The sequence below is a fragment of the Arachis ipaensis genome, chromosome B8 (assembly GCF_059453495.1).
Source record: "Arachis ipaensis isolate K30076 ecotype BB chromosome B8, ASM5945349v1, whole genome shotgun sequence".
NCBI lineage: Eukaryota > Viridiplantae > Streptophyta > Magnoliopsida > Fabales > Fabaceae > Arachis > Arachis ipaensis.
The window spans coordinates 20975486-20996204 of record NC_142443.1 but is presented as its reverse complement, the minus strand read 5'-3'; the positions used below and the strand labels follow the sequence as shown (position 1 = coordinate 20996204).

The 20719-nt window shown below is 33.1% G+C and overlaps 1 protein-coding gene across 1 annotated transcript; it reads left to right on the top strand.

Annotated features, from left to right (window-relative positions):
• Positions 1 to 11548: 11548 nt before the first annotated feature.
• LOC107621466 (ABC transporter B family member 15) lies at positions 11549 to 19852 on the top strand. Its single transcript, XM_088497231.1, is given in 8 exon segments — positions 11549 to 12002; positions 12706 to 12760; positions 12928 to 13106; positions 14068 to 14525; positions 15005 to 15048; positions 15051 to 15538; positions 19185 to 19267; positions 19409 to 19852. Coding segments are annotated over 8 exon segments (1737 nt in total). The 5' UTR covers positions 11549 to 11741; the 3' UTR covers positions 19578 to 19852.
• Positions 19853 to 20719: the final 867 nt, after the last annotated feature.

Below are 20719 nucleotides of genomic sequence, written 5' to 3'. Positions count from 1 at the left end.
CAATGGCAGGAATGGAGATGCTTCTTCCATGTAAATTGGAATTAGGTGCAGTGAAGTCACCAAGCATCTTCCTTACATTATTATTATTTTCGGCTGCCATCTCCTTCTCTTGTTCGAAAATTTCTGAAAGATTATCTCTGGATTGTTGTAATTTAGCTTCTCTTAATTTTCTCTTCAGAGTCCTTTCAGGTTCTGGATCTGCTTCCACAAGAATGTTCTTATCCTTGCTCCTGCTCATATGACAAAGAAGAAGGTACAGAATAATAATAATAATAATAATAGAGATTCTCTTTACCACAGTATAGAGGTTCCCTTATGTGAGTAGAAGAAAAGAGGAAGAAATTCGAACACAGATAGAAGAGGGGGTTCGAATTTGGTGATGATGTGAGGGAGAGATGTTAGTAGATAAATAAATAAATAGAATAAGATGAGGGAGAAGGAGGGAATTTTCGAAAATTTTTGAAAAGGAGTTAGTGATTTTTGAAAATGGTTTTTGAAAAATGTTAGTAATTTTCGAAAATTTTTGAAATCAAAAATAAAAATAAAAATAATTAGTTAATTAAAAAGAAATTTTTGAAAAAGGGGGAGATATTTTCGAAAATTAGAGAGAGAGAGTTAGTTAGGTAGTTTTGAAAAAGTTAAGAAACAAACAAAAAGTTAGTTAGTTAGTTGAAACAAATTTTGAAAAGATAAGAAGTTAGGAAGTTAGAAAAGATATTTTGAAAAGATATTTTTGAAAAAGATAAGATAAGAAGATATTTTTGAAAAGATATGATTGAAATTAGTTTTAAAAAAGATTTGATTTTTAAAATCTCAATTAATGACTTGATTCATAAGAAATCACAAGATATTATTCTAGAATTCAAAGTTTGAATCTTTCTTAACAAGCTAGTAACAAACTTCAAATTTTTGAATCAAAACATTAATTGAAAATAACTAAGAATTTTGAAAAAGATTTGATTTTTGAAAAAGATTTTGAAAAAGATAAGATTTTCAAATTGAAAATTTGATTTGACTCATAAGAAACAACTTTGATTTTTAAAAATTTTTGAAAAAGTCAACTCAATTTTCGAATTTGATGGGAGAAAAAGGGAAAGATATTTTTTTTATTTTTTTTTGAAATTTTTTATGAAAAACATGAAAATTATGCAATGCATGAAATTTTTAGATCAAAACAATGAATGCATGCAAGAATGCTATGAATGTCAAGATGAACACCAAGAACACTATGAAGAACATGATGAACATCAAGAACATATTTTTGAAAAATTTTTAATGCAAAGAAAACATGCAAGACACCAAACTTAGAATTCTTTAATGCTTACGCGCTAAGAATTCAAGAATGCATATGATAAACATGAAAAGACACAAAACAAAAAATCATCAAGATCAAACAAGAAGACTTACCAAGAACAACTTGAAGATCATGAAGAACACTATGAATGCATGATATTTTCGAAAAATGCAAGATGCATATGCAAGTGACACCAAACTTATAATGTGACTCAAGACTTAAACAAGAAACAGAAAATATTTTTGATTTTTATGATTTTCTAATTTTTTTGGATTTTTTCGAAAATTATATGAAAAGGAAAAATAAGGATTCCAAAATTTTTAATATGAATTCCAGGAATCTTGCATTCTTAGTCTAAAGCTTCAGTCCAGGAATTAGACATGGCTCACTAGCCAGCCAAGCTTTCAAAGAAAGCTCCAGTCCAAAACACTAGACATGGCCAATGGCCAGCCAAGCTTCAGCAGGTGATCATGGATCAGCAGCAGGTGGATGAGCAACAACTAAATTGCTCTTGATAACAAATTGCAAGCCTCAGTCCAAATGAATTTAGACATGGCTTTACAGCCAGCCAGGCTTCAACATGCTTCATGAAACACTAGAATTCATTCTTAAAAATTTTGAAGCCATAGAATAATTTATTTTTGAAAACATTTTTATTTATTTTTTTTCGAAAACAGATGAGAGAATTTTTTGAAATTATTTTTGAAAAAGAAAAGAAAACAAAAAGAAAATTACCTAATCTGAGCAACAAGATGAACCGTCAGTTGTCCAAACTCAAACAATCCCCGGCAACGGCGCCAAAAACTTGGTGCTGTTGCCAGATCAAAAGGGAATCTGGCACTGATGTTACCTGACCAAAAGCTTGCCGAAGACTCAAACAATCCCCGGCAACGGCGCCAAAAACTTGGTGCTGGAAATTGTGATGTCCAGGCTCGAACAATCCCTGGTAATGGCTCCAAAGCTTGGTGCTTTGATCTTAATTCATAATTGTCACAACTTCGATACAACTAACCAGCAAGTGCACTGGGTCGTCCAAGTAATACCTTACGTGAGTAAGGGTCGAATCCCACGGAGATTGTTGGTATGAAGCAAGCTATGGTCATCTTGTAAATCTCAGTCAGGCGGATATAAAGTGATAATGTTGTTTTCGAATATTATATAATAAAATAGGGATAGAGATACTTATGTAAATCATTGGTAGGAATTTCAGATAAGCGAATGGAGATGCTTTTCGTTCCTCTGAACCTCTGCTTTCCTGCTATCTTCTTCCAATCAGTCTTACTCCTTTCCATGGCTGGCTTTATGCAAGGGCATCACCGTTGTCAGTGGCTACATCCCCTCCTCTCAGTGAATAATATGCTCACACACCCTGTCACGGCACGGCTATTCATCTGTCGGTTCTCGATCATGCTGGAATAGGATTCACCCTCCTTTTGCGTCTGTCACTAACGCCCAGCACTCGCGAGTTTGAAGCTCGTCACAGTCATTCAATCATTGAATCCTACTCAGAATACCACAGACAAGGTTTAGACCTTCCGGATTCTCTTGAATGCCGCCATCATTCTAGCTTACGCCACGAAGATTCTGGTTAGGAGATCTAAGAGATACTCATTCTAGCTTAATTCATGTAGAACAGAAGTGTTTGTCAGGCACGCATTCATAAGGGAGAAGGATGATGAGCGTCACACATAATCATCACCTTCATCACGTTCTTGGGTGCGAATGGATATCTTAGAAGCGAAATAAGATGAATTGAATAGAAAACAGTAGTACTTTGCATTAATCTTTGAGGAACAGCAGAGCTCCACACCTTAATCTATGGAGTGTAGAAACTCTACCGTTGAAAATACATAAGTGAAAGGTCCAGGCATGGCCGAGATGGCCAGCCCCCTAAACGAGATCACAGGATCAAAATACAATCCAGGATGCCTAATACAATAGTAAGAGGTCCTATTTATAATAAACTAGCTACTAGGGTTTACATGAGTAAGTATTTGATGTATAAATCCACTTCCGGGGCCCACTTGGTGTGTGTTTGGGCTGAGCTTAAGTGTTGCACGTGCAGAGGCCATTTGTGGAGTTGAACGCCAGTTTCTGTGCCAGTTTGGGCGTTCAACTCTGGTTTTGGATCCTTTTCTGGCGCTGGACGCCAGATTTGGGCAGAAGGCGGGCGTTGAACGCCAGTTTACGTCGTCAATTCTTGGCCAAAGTATAGACTATTATATATTTCTGGAAAGCCCTGGATGTCTACTTTCCAACTCAATTGGAAGCGCGCCATTTCGAGTTCTGTAGCTCCAGAAAATCCACTTTGAGTGCAGGGAGGTCAGAATCCAACAGCATCAGCAGTCCTTTTTCAACCTCTGAATCTGATTTCTGCTCAAGTCCCTCAATTTCAGCCAGAAAATACCTGAAATCACAGAAAAACACACAAACTCATAGTAAAGTCCAGAAATGTGAATTTAACATAAAAACTAATGAAAACATCCCTAAAAGTAACTAGATCCTACTAAAAACATACTAAAAACAATGCCAAAAAGCGTATAAATTATCCGCTCATCAAAGTCCATGAGTGTACCTTTGGTACTTTGAAGTACTATACTTCCGATATTGAGACTGATCAACTTGATATCGATTGTTTGGTGTGTATAGGAACCAGATGGTGTCTCGTGGATCCGATCGGGGACGTGAGAGAGACCGTACTAACACGCAAGAACCGGAAATTAACCCGAATAACCCGGTAAACCTTATGGCGGCATTGGAGAATATGGTTGCGGCTATGCAGGCCACTGCGGAGGCTCTTGGGCAACAGATAAACAATAATGGCAATGGCGGAAGGGAAGCTCAGGGCCCGATGACACTGGCAACCTTCTTAAAAGTTAATCCACCTAAGTTCAAGGGAACCACTAATCCGACTGAAGCTGACACCTGGTTTCAGGCTATGGAGCGAGCACTGCAAGCGCAGTTGGTGCCTGAAGAGCAGTGTGTTGAATTTGCTACCTATCTGCTCACGGGGGAAGCATCGCATTGGTGGCAAGGGGCTCGACGTCTCCTGTAGCAGGGGAATGATCCTATCACCTGGGGTGCCTTCCAAGTGGAATTTTATAAGAAGTACTTCCCGAATTATGCTAGAACGGTCAAGGAACTTGAATTACTGCAGCTGAAGCAGGGTACAATATCCGTATCTGAGTATACGGATAAATTTGAGGAATTATTCAGGTTTTCTCGTATGTGTCAAGGAATCCCGGGAGACTTCGAAGAATGGAAGTGTATTAAGTATGAGGGAGGACTTCGAAGTGAAATCCTGAGCTCTGTTGGACCGATGGAGATTAGGGTCTTATCCGAACTTGTGAACAAGAGCCGTATTGCTGAAGAATGTGTGAGGAAGGCTGTTGAGGCGAAGAATGACCGTCAGGAGTCCCACCGCAGGGAGCACAATCAAGAATACCCAACAAGGGGTCAAGAGTTTAAGAGAAGAGGATACCCACAACGTTTTCCCCAAAGGCGAAATGACCTTGCGACGAATAAGAATTCCCAAGGAAAAGGTAGGGAAAAGCAAATAGTGGCTGCTTCGGATGTTTTGAGCTGTCAGAGATGTGGAGGTCATCACCCAAATAGACCGTGTCGTTATGGTTCGGGTTTGTGTTACAATTGCAGAAAGCTAGGACATTTGGTCAGAGATTGCCCACATCGGAAGGACCGGGAGACTGCCAGGTCTGATTTTCATACCTGAGGTAATAAGAAAACTGATAACTTAATTCTTTACCACTTTAGATAATGCTGAAGGCTGGTATTCACTCATAATACATGGTCGAATGAAAAATTATGATCTGTTCTAGATAACCCTAAGTTATCTTAATAGAAGGATTGGTGAGCATAAGTGATTAGGTAGGCCTTTAGCGGAAAGCAACCTCAGAGTGGAATGACTGGTGGGCGATGTCAAAGCCATCATCCGAAACTCCGTGTCGAGGTAGATTGGAACTTTGCCATGGTTGTAAAGGAGTTGGACACGTGTCCTGGAAACGTCCTAAGAAGGTCAACCGGAATACTACCAAGGGCCAACAACAAGGTCGTGTGTTCACTACAACAACGGGTGATACCGTTAGATCCGACGGTTTGGGAATTGGTAAGCGAAAGATCAGTAACAACGTGTTAAAAGTACGATTAAGTTGGTATGTGGTTTTGGCTATCATAGATAGAAATCTAGTGAATGCCAGTCATGCTAAGTTGTGGTTGAGTACTTGAGGAAGTAAGTGATAGAACTCGTACTAGACGAGAGATCAGAATAAAGCAGCGGAAACTTGTGGAAGCAGTAACGCAGGATAGCTACGAATAAGAGCTGTAAAAGTTTACTATAGTATCTTATGTTTGAATACTAGAAGGGTTAAGCATGTCACTGCAAGTAATGATCCCCAAATAGTTGGAAATGTTTACGGCTGCGAGCTTTGATGGTTCTAAAGTGGATGAGGAATCTATCATTAATGCACAATTGGATTTAGATGATGAGAGAGTGCAAGTTGTCGTGTTTGAGAGATGAGTACCATGATGTTGGGTCATAGTGACCTTGGATTTAGATTGAGATTTATAATGATTGGTTTTGAAAGACGAATGTGAAAACCATTAAATTGAAATGTTGATGCGGTACTGAGATTGGTTTGAGGGAACTCGTGACAGGTGGTAAACTCCAATTTTTGGGGAGGTACTGTTGAAAATTCTTCCCCAAGAATTTGAAAGAGTGTTGGTTTTGGTTTTGAAGATGATTTTTGATATGTGTAATTTTAACAAAAGAGATGTGTTTCAAATGCTTTTATAGATTATTAAAGGAAATGCGGATTCTTATGATTTTGTTAACTTGCTATTCCAAACTCATTTGATTTCTAGAAATGAAAGGGGTTTTTGATTGATAAGCCAGAGACTTTATATCAGCAAGTCATGTAAAGATTTGAGGGTTTGAGAATAAGAAAGTAAGTTTGAAAATTATGCTTGGAGTTGAACTGTGATTAGAGGAATTGGCTTGGTGGAGAGAGAGAGAGGATAGTGATGGAGTATGATTAAGGTGTGGTGATGATCTTTAATTGGTTATAGTGATGTGGGATAATGACTATGATTAACGATGATGGCAACCTTATTGATGACATGATTTGAGATTTAATAAGGTGTGAGTTGATAAGACGATAAAAGTAAGGAATGAGGCTGTTGGTCGGCGTTGAACGAATGACCGAGACCCTCAGGGATAGAGAAATCAGAGCGCGGCAACGGAAGCACGCAGAGTAAAAGGACCTTGAAACTTTTATGCGTTTGATATAAAGGCAGACTATGCTCGCGTACTCGTAGTGATGGATGGAATTTTCGAGGGCGAAAATTTCTGTTAGGGGGGTAGAATGTAATACCCGGTCTAACCGAAATTAATTAAATAATAAGTTAAATAGGAGCGAATATGGTTGGAAGATTTGGCAATTGGAATTTGATGATTTAAATATGATATTTGGATTCAGTGAATTTTTCCGAGTCGGAAAACATAGTTTTCTGCGTAAAAGCGCGCAGTAGAATTTTGACCGGAAGCACCGGCTGAGATCTGTCTGGTACTGCAGCTGAGAAAATTGATTATGAGTAAATAAGATTAAGAAATGAGGAATTATAATTAGGGAAGGTAGAAATATTTAAAGTGCGATTTAGAGCGCTAATCTTAAAGGTTTTGACCCAAAGTTGGGCCAACGGACAAAAATAAGTGAACCGGGCCTAAGTGGGCCCAAGACCCAACATATATATACATTAGTTATGAGTATTTCAGCTCATTTTACCCTAAAAAGAAGGGTTGGGGCGCTGAAATTGAGAAGAGAGAAGAGAAGAGAGAAAACCTAACTCCCTTTGATCTTCAAACCACCATAACTTGAGCTACGGAGCTCCGATTGACGAGCCGTTTACGGCCACGCATCGCTTTTCTCATCCTCTACAATTCTATTTAAGTTTTGTGGTGAGTATTCCATTCATCTCTGCCCAGTTTTCGAAATTCTCCACTGTTACACGTTTTTGGGTAGTTAGTGTTGAAATCTAGTGATTTTGGGTGTTTAGGGATACTCCAACATGGATTCTAAGTGGGTTCTATCCCTACTTCATATGGGCTGAGGTAAGAAGTGCTCAAACCCTTGTGATTTGTCATTTTTATGAGCCCTAGGTTGATGTATGTATGTGATATTGGTTATGTTAGTGTATTTGGTGATGTTGGTGCACAATTGGGAGATTGGTATTGCTTGAGGAGCTTTGGTGACGCTTGGAGCTAAGGTTGGTGAAGACTTCCAAAGAAGAGGCTCAATTGGTTTGGCTACAAGAGGTACGGTTTAAGTTTCATTTAAGTACCGTGTGTTGTGACGAGAATTCCTAGGCTCGATACCCCTAGGATTAAGTTTGGATTGTGTAAATGGTTGGTGCTAATATGCATAGTTGATATGCAATGTGAATTAATGATTGGGTTGAAAATTGTGTGGCCATGTATGCTTGGTGTATTGAGAATTTGATGTACTGGGTAATGAGTATTGATTTGTGGTTCGTGCATTTAAATTGTGAAAATTGGGCCGGAGGCTGTGAATTTTGGGCCGGAGGCCGGAAAGAGGTAAGAAAGGTAAGTCGATATGTGCATTGTATGATGGCACAAGTGATTGGATGAATTTCAGATAATGAATATATGAATGATTAGGTTGGTTATTGAATAATAAGGTATGAGGAGTTGAAGTGCGGAATTTGGTAATTTTGGGTGAAATTATGTAGATGAGGTATGTTTGGTTTGGTTGAGATATATTATGTGATCATATATGTGATTATGCCTTGATGGTATGATGATGCATTAGAGATATGTATGTTGTAATATATGCTTGAGGAATGATTAAGGTTGATTTGTGGGTGAAACCACGTGATAGTGAGTATGATGTTGATTAGGTATAATGATGGTTGATTTGGAAATGGTATTATTGGAAATTGGGATGAGGAAGGATGTATGACATGATATTGTGTTTATCCTTTAGGCATTTGATTGAGAAGTGTTAAAATAGTTGGATGTGGTTTTGGGAATTTTGGTAAAGTGTCAATGTATGAGTTGAGGATGGCTTGATGTTGATTTTGGTACATTTTGATTTATTTCAAAAAGGGTTGAAATTGGCATGTTTTGGTTGATTTTGAAAATAGTTGAAAATGGCTTGTTTTGAAAATGGCACCTTGTGGTTTTGTATGAAAACATGGTTTTTGGGCATATTTTGATGGGATATAACTCGGACTACGAATCTCTGTTTTGTGCCAAATTTGTTTAGAAATGAAATTGGACCCGGGATGTCCATGCCGTTCGAAGAACGGGTGAAAAATGATTTAAAATGAGAGAGTTATGTCCGTCGGAAGATTGGGGGTTGAATTTGTAAATTCTGCAGCTTTTAACTTAAAAACTTTTTAGCAGAACGACCCTCCGCGCGTAGGCGCACTTGGCGCGTACGCGCCGTTCTTCCAGAAAGCACCATCCACGCGTGCGCGTGGTTGCGCGGGCGCGTCGATGCGCTGCACCAAATTCCCAGCTATTTTTCAGAGAGTTGTGCCAGGGTTGTGCCAGTTTTGTGCCTGGGCGCAAGAGCACCCACGCGTACGCGTGGCTGACGCTTGCGCGCTGTTTGGATATTTTCAACCCGCGCGTTCGCGCATATGGCGCTTGCGCGTCGATGTATTTTTGGCCATCCACGCGTGCGCGTGGATTGCGCGTACGCGTGGCCCTGCTTTCATGCCAAAGTTGATTTTTGAGTTTTAAAAGCCAAATCTCATACTTCTAAACCTCCAATCTCACCCCTTATGTATTAAATCATTATGATATGCCTAGCAATGAGAAAGGAGCTAGGGGATGTGGTAACTTGCGAGTGAAGCAAGAGGAAAGGGTAAGATCAATGATGATCAAAGATGATTATATGAGATATGGAGGATGGCGGTGGAAGTACCGTGTATGCCATGAGCCGAAGGGCTATATTTATTGATAAATGGTTGGTTCTTGATTGGACCATGAGCCGGATGGCTGAGTTATTGCCGGATATGGCAGAGCCATGTTGATAAATTGGCTAGTTCTGGATTGAACTGTGAGCCGGATGGCTGAGTTATTGCCGAGTTACGGCAAAGCCATTATGGATTATGGCTGAGTATAAAGGCATATGATAAATGAATAATGATGGAAAATGTTGAATGTAAGCATGTTTGTGTTTTCTCTCTGGTTGTAAGGGCGACAGGGCGCAGATACCCTCTAATGGCGACAGGGCGCAGATACCCTCTAATGGTGACAGGGCACATATTCCCTCTAATGATATTAATACGCAACAGAGAGACTGTGCCCAGGTTAGCTACCGGACATGTCGGGTTGGCTTGATAACTGACAGATGATATCATCAGCCATAGGGCAGGCATTCATCATTTGCATATGTTTGAATTGTTTGGGTTTGCCATTTGTTTTTGGATTTCTACATCATATATGCCATGTTACCTGACTATATGCTACTTGTTCTACTTGTACCATATTTGTGTATTACTTGCCTGTATTGCTTGTCTTTGTACAACTCAGAGGCCCCTCATGCTGGTGTCGGTGGGTGTGAGGGCTGTTCTTGATGGGATGAATTGATGATACGATTGTATGATGATGATGATTATTGAATGAGATAATTGGAACTCCCTGGGTAGACGCAGTGATGTGGTTTCACTAGCTCCAGGCGAGGGTATGATGTATTGATATAGAATTGCTGAGGCAGAACAACTGGTGATAGTTTTGCTTATGATTCTGAGTCTGACTCGTGGAAGAGTCAGCGAGTTTGGAAACATGTGTAACAGGAACTAGATTTAGTATCCCCTTACGACAGTTGCCTATTCATGGATTAGTGAGAATTTAGGCTGGATATTTGGTGAAGAAGTTTAGGATGCTTAGTGAGTTTTTATTGCAGTGCATTGTATTTATTTGGCACTTTTACCGTACTGGGAACCCATGGGCCCGGGGTTCTCATTCCGTATATATCTCTTGTTTTTCAGATACAGGTCCAGGTGCTCAGAAGTGAGCTGTGGTTCGTCTGAGAGACGGCGAAGATATTTATTTTCTCTACTTTGTGTTTTGTTTAGAATCTCTCCACCTTTGTTTTGAAAAGATTATATTATGTATTGAACTCTTTTGAATTACCTAAAGAGGCTCTCATGTTTCCTTTGGGAGAGATTAGGATATACTGTTGTCAACTACTTTCATACTGTACCCTAGCCGGCCTAAACTTCGCGGGTCGCGACTAGTGGCTATTTACTTATGTTATAAATATCTATCTGTTATCTATCTCTCAATCTCCTCTACGCCTTGTCCGTATATCGTTTTCGGCTTCACGGTTTATCTTTTGTTGTCGAAACGTGAGTGATACGTCTTCGCGATTTTATTTCTACTCTTTTCAGGCTTCTCGATTAATACTCCTTTCGAAATTACCTACTTTTATATATTAAAAATCCACCTGAGAGTCGTACCACCGTAATATCATTGACTTATGACTCGAGCATAAGGATTTGAATATTAGGATGTTACAGATCTAAGTTCTATTTAAGAGATCTTGGCCAATGGATTATTATATGCACAAAGCAAAATTCGAACCCTCCGATACTTGTTTAAGCAAACGAATGAACTAACCACTTAACCAACCCAAATTGATTATATATAATATTTTTTATTATATAATAATATTTATGATGCCATAAAGATTACATGATGAATTATATATGTTCTATTAAAGCTCAGGTTAACTATTATTTTAATTAATATTAATCAACTACCGACCAGCTGCAGAAATAATCCAGTTTTGCTTATTAATATTACTAAACTATGATTTATCTTTCAGTTCGACAAATTAATTTTTAATTTGTCATAGATCTAAATTATATTTAAAAATTGTCGTTAACTAATAAGTAATTGCATATATAAAACATACAGAATTTAAATTTTAACACTTATTTAAATGAATAAATAAATTAATTATTCAACCAACTCAAATTACGCCTAACAAAGTATAACATTCTAGCTACTTGGGCTGACTAATAAGTATTCATAAAGTTTAATTTATTAGCTTTGTTAATCCGTAATTATTCACTTAATATCTGTTATCAAGATAAGTTTACCCATGAGAAATTCTCATTAATTAAGATAGTAATTAACAAACTAATATATATATATATATATCAAGGAATCACCCACTTATCCCTGACCAAAATTGTTCTGTTAATTTGCCCCCACCACATACCATATGCCATATATACCCCTCAAAGCACTCACTCAAAATTCCTATAAATTCTCACCATAACATTGCAAATATTAATTGCCCAAAGTGCTTAATCACTACTACTATTATTATTGTTGGTGGTAGTAGTAGTATTATAGTGCTCAGTCTCTTCTACTGTGTATTTATTTCTTTTTGTGATGGATGTGGATAATAATCATAATAGTGTTGGTGCCATGGCTAGTAGTAGGAAGAAGAAGAAGAAGAATGGGTCAATAAGTTCAATTTTCATGCATGCAGATACCAAAGACTGGTTTTTCATGCTCTTTGGTTTGTTGGGGGCAATTGGAGATGGATTAACCACACCTTTGGTCTTGTTCATCACTAGCAAGATGATGAACAACCTTGGAAGTTTTTCTAATCTTGATGGAGGTGGTGCTTTCACTCAGAACATAAACAAGGTATATTATTATTATCATCATCATCCTTGATTTAGAACTCCAAAACCATTATTGTCTGAACTTTGAATTAACAACTATGGCTTGGAGATAGATGAAGGATGTAGACGATTTCTTTTTTAAAATATTTTATTATTTATTTGATTATCTTCTCTCTCAAGCAATATATACGAAAAGTTCAAACTTCAAAGTTGTTTTTCTTCTTTTTTTTTTTTTTCTTTTCCTTATGTGTATAGTTTAATGATTAGCATATATAATTATATATGCTATAAAGTGAGAGACAGATATAACTCCCACAAGACACGCTCATATGGTGCAGATTAAATAATATTCTATCTATTCAAAATAATTGATGTTAATTTGGTTAAAGTAATTTGTTGAATAGCAAGTGCAAGTCGAGAAGAAATCTTACATCAAAAAGAATAAAGAAAAAGTGAAGAGTTTATAAAACAAAAACCCGCCCAAACTTGATGTCTAAAAATTTTGGATTATTAAATATAGTGTCATATCATTTTTCGGTTTTTTTTTTCTAAAATTTTTCTGTGGTTAACATTTTTTTATGATGGCCCAATATAAATCACTAAAAAATTAATCTTATATTCAAACAACAAATTATTTACATTATTTTTTGTATTTGCTATTTTATCTAAACTAACAATAGTTAATTTTATATGGGTTGATTTTAATTTGCTGATCTGTGATGCAGAATGCAGTGGCTTTGTTATATTTGGCATGTGGGTCTTTTGTTGCTTGCTTCTTGGGTGAGTTTTATTTGCTATTATTTTCTATTGTTTAATTTATAATTTTTTTTTAAAAAATAACTTTTATTTTTGTCTTCACACATAACGGTACAACATACAGAAAAGTAAATAATAAATTATTATCATTCTGGGAAGTATTGTGTTGATGATTATTACTTTATTTGCAGAGGGTTATTGTTGGACAAGAACAGGTGAAAGACAAGCTACAAGAATGAGAGGCAGATATTTAAAGGCAGTACTAAGACAAGAAGTGGCATACTTTGATTTGCATGTTACAAGCACTTCAGAGGTCATCACCGGTGTCTCCAATGATAGCCTTGTAATTCAAGATTGTGTTAGTGAAAAGGTATGAATTAAGAAAAAAAATATATATTATTATTGTTATTAGGATCACTACAAGAAAAGAGAGCTATTTTAACACTTTTTTTTTAACAGCTATAATTAAATATAAAAATTAATATATATTTTTTATAAATATCACAAATGTCAAATTCTTTATAATTTTTTGATGAATAATTTGATCGTAGAAAATTACTCCTCAATTTTGACACTCATTTATTTTCAATTTACTCCACTACTATTCCTCTTTTTCTCTAGACTTCGTTAATTTTGGCATCACACTGCTCTCAGTTTTGAATCATACTACTTATTCTTTATCTTCAAAATCTCAGTTTATTCTTCAATTTTAAGATCTCATCTCAATTCTCATTCTTTGTTGAAAATTTTTGTTGAGAATTTTTTATGGTTAATAAATGTCAAAATAAATAGTATTTTTTACGGTTAATAAGTATCACTGAAAATATATTCTCAAATATTTTTAACAAATTATTTTTGACAACCAATATTTATCAAAATAAGATTTAAGCTTTTTTCACAATTATTTATATGTTAAAAATACTATTTTTGACAAAATTTTTATTAATATATTTTCATAGTTAAAATAGTATCAAAATTTATTTTTTTGACGAATTTTAATTCTTTTTTTATACATATATAATTCTAAAAAATAATCTATATTGTTGTAGTGGATAAAATAAGATTTAATTTTAATTCCATGAAATTAGTGATTTATAGTTGTGATGATACTTATTAAAAAAAGTTATAGTGAATTTAAGTTGATACAAAGAAATAAATATATAAATAGTTTTATTTTTAATATTTTTTTATATAAGAGTCTTTTTTTTCTTATTAAAACTCTAATAATATATCATGATTTATAAATTTATTTTTCGTCAAAATTTATACAAAGAAATTTTATACAATTAACTAATATAAATAGTTGGTTGCAATTTTTGAAACCTATCCAGGTTCCAAATTTCTTGATGAATGCATCAATGTTTATTGGGAGCTACATAGTGGCATTTCCATTACTATGGAGACTAGCAATAGTGGGGTTCCCATTTGTGGTGTTGCTAGTGATCCCAGGCTTAATGTATGGAAGAACATTAATGGGGTTAGCAAGAAAAATAAGAGAAGAGTATAATCAAGCAGGGACAGTGGCAGAGCAAGCAATATCATCAATAAGAACAGTGTATTCTTTTGTGGGAGAGAACAAGACAATAGGTGCTTTCTCTGATGCTCTACAAGGTTCTGTTAGGTTGGGTTTGAAACAAGGGTTGGCTAAAGGGTTAGCAATTGGAAGCAATGGTGTTGTCTTTGCAATTTGGTCTTTTATGTCTTATTATGGTAGCAGGTTGGTTATGTACCATGCTGCTCAAGGTGGCACTGTTTTTGCTGTTGGTGCTGCTATTGCTCTCGGTGGATTGTAATTATACTTCTCCCTTTCTTTCTTCCTATGCTTTCATTTAGATGCACTTTAATTTAGTTATGACATTGTTTATTTTTAGATAAGAACATCTCCATATAAAGATGGTATTGTGAACCGTTTGATAGTTCTATAAAATATGTCAAATAATTTAATGGATTGCAGTATTCTTTATACAAAGATGTTTTATAATAATCATCTTATTTTTATAAAAAATTTTATGAGTGATCATTTACATGAAATTATTTTTGTGTAAAAATTACAATTGAAAATCGTTAGATGGTTTAATATATTTGATTAAATTATCATCTAACAGTTTTCAACTAAAATCTTTTAGATAAAAACATCTTTACATGAGTAGACACTATTTTTACGTAAATACCAGTTTAATAACTTTTTTTTTTTACAATAAACAAAATTAATGGTGAAGAAAAATTTTTCAAATTTTATCATTTGTAACCATTTTCTTTGTAAATCAGGGCGTTAGGTGCCGGTCTATCAAATGTCAAGTACTTCTCAGAAGCAATCAAGAACGAATGATGGAGGTTATAAAACGAATTTCAAAGATTGATTCAGACAACATGGTATGAGAGATTCTGGAAAACGTCTTAGGAGAAGTCGAATTGGATCATGTTGAATTCGCGTACCCATCGAGGCCGGACAACATGATACTATCCGACTTCTCCCTGAAGATTCCGACCGGAAAAACTGTAGCTTTGGTGGGAGGGTCCGGGTCGGGGAAATCGACGGTGATATCACTGTTGCAAAGGTTCTATGACCCAATAGGAGGTGAGATAAGGGTTGATGGGGTGCCAATTAAGAAGATGCAATTAAAATGGCTAAGATCTCAAATGCGTTTGGTTAGTCAAGAGCCAGCACTATTTGCAACAAGCATAAAAGAGAATATTCTGTTTGGGAGAGAAGATGCATCTGAGCAAGAGATTGTGGAAGCTGCAAAAGCCTCCAATGCTCATAATTTCATCTCACAATTGCCACAGGGATATGATACCCAGGTCAGTACTTTTTTTTTAATTAATTTTAGAAAACACATTAAATATACTTCTAAAATATACAAGAAACTTTTATATTATGTTAATTTAAATATTGAAATCATATTGAATAAATTGAAATACAAGTATATTTTTATGAAACAATTTGAATATTAACTCATTAGTAGTATTGGGTTTATTAAAATATATTCATGATCTTTTGTATAAGTGATATTAGGTGTATAATAAAATAAATTATTAAAATTAGTTATTAGTATAAAATATGAATTTAATTTTACACGTGTATTTAATTACGTAATATCACATTAGTAAAAATAATTATTTTTATATTTATTGCATAAATAATCATCTGAAAAAAGTTAAAAAAACGAATGTGATTATACGACTGTGTAAAATATTTTATACTGTCAGTACATCAAAATTAAACTCAAAATATATATTAAAAATAAGTTAAATAACACATAAATTTATACATAATATATAATAATTAATTTTAATGCATAAATAATATTTTTATACGAAGATATATAATGTGATGTTTTTTTAGGAGATCTTCGACGATATGATGGATTATCTTTTAGTAATTTACAGTGAATTAACTTGTTTCAAATTCTTAATTTCTAGAATAAAGTACCAAAAAATTGATAACTTTTGAGAATTTTTTTATAGTATTTTAGTATTTGAATAATTCTGTCTATTAAAATTTATCATTTATAATGATGAGTTAATTTTAATATTTTTATGATAAATTCGTCAGCATAATAAATTAATAATCTTTTATGATTAATTTTAGTATTTTAATCTAATTTCTAATTAAATAACCTCTTATCTATTAAAGTCGTTTAAAATTATACTAATCTTAAAAAAAATCGAGATCAGGAGTCTAGCTAAAAAATTAATTTTTAATAGTTAATTTTAATTAATTTTTTTAAGTTATTTTTTATTTTTATATTCACAATTTGTTTCTTCATATTTTTTTTTCTTCTTTTCAACATCACTACAGTTTTATCTCTCATTGTTATTGGCTATTCACTGCTATGACTGATCGGTCACCCTAAATTTTTCATAGAGTAAACTGTAAAGGTTAAAAAAGGTAATCACGAAAATAAAAAGAGTAATTATCTAATTCGTCTTTAAAATTTTATATTTTAAAAGTGAATATTTTAATTTAAAAAAGATTAATACATAAAAATATTTTTAAGATTTTACTCTGACAGATAAATAAATTTTTAGTTCATTTTTAATGGAATAATTACTCAAATTAGTCCCAAAGATTTAAAATCAGATATTTTAGTCTGTAAAAAAAATTAATTCACAGATCAATTTCTAATATTTTTTTTGTCAGACATAATAATTTTCGACTTTTTTCGGATGACGCACTAAATTTTTCAAGTATTTATTATAAAAAGAATATTAGTAGATATTATAATCAAATTAACTTTTAAGGTTAAGTTAAACCTATTTGATTTTTAATATGGTATTTATTATGAAGTAGAAATTTAGTTATTTTTTTAGTTAATTGATAATTTAGTGATCAAGTTGAGAATCAAGTGAAAATAAAAGAATAACTTTAATTATACTTAATTTCTAGCTATCACACTAAGTTAAGTTATATTGAATTAAAAATATTAAATAATTTCAACCTTAAATTTTTGGTAGAATAATCTCTAATAACTTTATTAAAAATTATTATTATTATTATCATATTTTTTTATGCAAAAAATCTTTTTATATTATAAATATATATATAAAAATCTAATGAATAAATTTATCATTATTTTTGTCTAAAAATATGTAAAAAATTATGGTGCAATATTATTATGCAATTAATAATAATAATAATAATAATAATAATAATAATAATAATAATAATAATTATTTTATTTTATTTTATTTTATTTTACCTTTTTTATGTGGTGTAATTGATACTAATGAATGCGCATTCGATTATTATGATAATTATATCAATATATTTATTTATAATCTTACATAATGCATACACATGTATATAATTAATGTGTAAACCAATTCTTAATAAAAGACATATCTTATTTGGAGTTAGAAAATATTCAACATAATAAAATAAAATGCACAAACAACAAGACATGAAACTAAACAAACCACAATAATATGCTTTTAATTTAATAAAATAGGAGACTTAGTGCATCTCTTTCTGTTAGATTTGAAATTGTGCATGTAGTGAGGATGGTTTAATAATTTAAAAAAATATATAATATATTAGAAATCAAATAGGTTTAACTTAATCTTAAAAGTTAATTTGATTATAATATTTACTAATATTCTTTTTCTAATAAATACTTGAAGAATTTAGTGAGTCATGCCGAAAAATAGACAGAAAACTGTTATATTTGACGAAAAAAATATTGAGGATTGATTTGGGTATTAATTTTTCTTGGGAATTAAAATATCTAATTTTAAAATTCTTGGGAATTAGTTTGGATAGTTACTCCGCCGAAAAATAAACTGAGAACTGATTTGTTTGTTGGAGTAAAATTTTGGTGATATTTTTGTGTATTAATCTTTCTTGAAAACTAAAATGTTCGTTTTTAAAACTCGTGAGAACTAATTTAGGTAATTACTCCTAAAAATATTATAAGACGTTGACTTTTGAAAAAGATTTAAAATATTCAAAGAACTGTTTTGGAATTTTAAAATTTTTTTTAAGAATTATTTTGATATTTTTTAAAGATTTTCAGAGACTATTTTGTACTTCACCTTGAAGATTAATTTATCTAGTTTATACACGTGGACATTTAACAGTCGCATGTACAAGTTAATGTTCGACGTCAGCAATTTTTGCTAATGACTAACGGATGGGACTGTATTGTCTAACAAAAACAAATATTGAAAATTATTTTGTGTATTCTAGAATCTGGAGGACGAAAGTGTTCAATTTCAAAAATTTCAATGACTAATTTGAGAAATTAATTTATTTTTATTAATCATAATGATAAAATATTATTAAAAATATATATAATAAATAAATAATACAAAAAATAATAAAATATAAATTAAAAGATCATTTTATTCATTAACATTAAAATGTCATAAAAAATAGCATTATTTAATTATTAACATTTGATACCTACATCAAGGTGTGGTAAAAACTATAATAATAATAATAATAACTAAATGTAAGAGGTCGTTATGTTATAAAAGTTATTATTTATATACTTAAACTCCTAAGATATTGGCATTAAATAAATTTAGAAAAAATATTTATATGTAAAAAATAATTTTTTGATATAATGATTAATTATAGAGTTAATATTCAAAATGACCCCCAAAATTTGGGAGCAACTTCAAATTGGCTCCTGAAATTCTAATTGACTCAATTTGAACCCCCAATTTTTAAGAAGAGACTCATGTTAGTCCTTTTGTTAACGGCATTCTTACCTTGAACGTTAAGTAACACGTGAGCCTGACACCTAGCCTTATTAAACGATGTCGTTTCTTCCTTGGCGCGTAATATCTCTTCAAACGACATCGTTTTAGCCATTTTGAGGTTAAAATTCAACTACATTTCATCACCAATGATCAAATCACTCAAATAGGGAAACTCTTATTCTTCTTTTTCATTCTCTCGCATGCACCATATTGTGGAAGATCAATGTCGCTGCTATTGTAGGTCGCCGACAAAGCTTGTCGCACGAGTTCTTGTTTGGTAGGACAAGGAAGAAGAATCTGTGCACTACCGTTTGTCATAAAAAGGTTAGTAATTGATGCATGAGCATCTTAACACTTTTCTTGGGCAATTCTTATAGAAAATTTAAAACTTTTGCTTGGTAATTATATGATTCTCAAGACTATTCTATTAGTAGTTTGATTTTCTTAGTTTCACGATTCTTGTAGGAAAATATTAGGAAAAGAGAAGTTAAAGCACACAGAGGAACCAAGAATTGAAGACAAGTGTAGAGAGAATTCGTGGATGCTGTCAACTCTGACCTCTTTACACTCCAACAAGCATAACTTGAGTTGTAGAGGTCCAAATGACGCGATTCTAGCGACATTAAAAAGTTAACTTTTAGAACTTTCCAACAATATATAATAGCCTATGATTACTCTCTAGATTCACGGCGTTAAATACTGCAAAAGTGGCACTAAATGCCAAACCGCTTCCCACTCACCATTCCATGCGGAAGTCTTGGTGCCAAACATGAAAAACTGGCGCTAAACGCTAGACGGGCAACAAAGAGTGCGCGAATTGCAGCAAAAGTGGTGTTTAGCTCCCCTAAACTGGTGCTAAACACCAGCAACCCACCCCAAATCCAATTACATGCTTATATAAAGGAAGCAACGCGCAACTCTAAAGGGGGAACTCTATCTTCCGTCTTTCATTCTTTTTAGCTTTAGATTTTACAAATTAAATTATGATTTTAATTTTTTTGTACTATGGGCAACTAAAACTCCATTGTTAAGGTCAGGAGCTCTATTTATTTTGATAGATTAATATTATTATTCTTCGATTGATTAATATATTGATTTTTATTTAAGAATTGGGTTTCGTTCTTCATCTTAAGGATTAGAGTGTATTGAAAAATAAATCTAATCTAAATTGAATCCCTTAAAATCTTGAAAAAGTTAAATCATTGGAATTAAATCTTGAAACTTTTTTCTCATAATTATTCAATTATCTAGGTTTAATGTGATACGTGACATATAATTGGATTATTTTTGGGTTATTAAAAATTATGTGGTCTTTAAATCATAGTTCGAACTTAATCTTTTAACACAATTAATTGATCAATGGATTGATGGTTAATTAGATTAGAAGAGATTGAATTGCTAAGGAATTGAAATTCAATCATCTAGGGTTTGTCATGAATTAAATCTTTGTATGATCAAAGTAGATTGTAATAATTGTTAATCTTGAAATTTAAATATCTCTGACACCTTAATTATTTTTATCATATTATTTTCTTAACTATTTTTAGTTTGTTCTTATTTAATTTTCTGCTTTCATGTTATTTACTATTGAAACTCTTATTTTTTATTGTCTGACTAGAATAATCAATTGACCATTATTTGCTTAATTCGTTATTTATCCTTGTATTTACCATTCTAACCCTATGAAATCAGATTTGTAATATACTTAATCAGTTTCTTGTTTATCCTTGTATTTATCATTCTATTTTACAAGTTTAATCACAACTTCCAATTTAC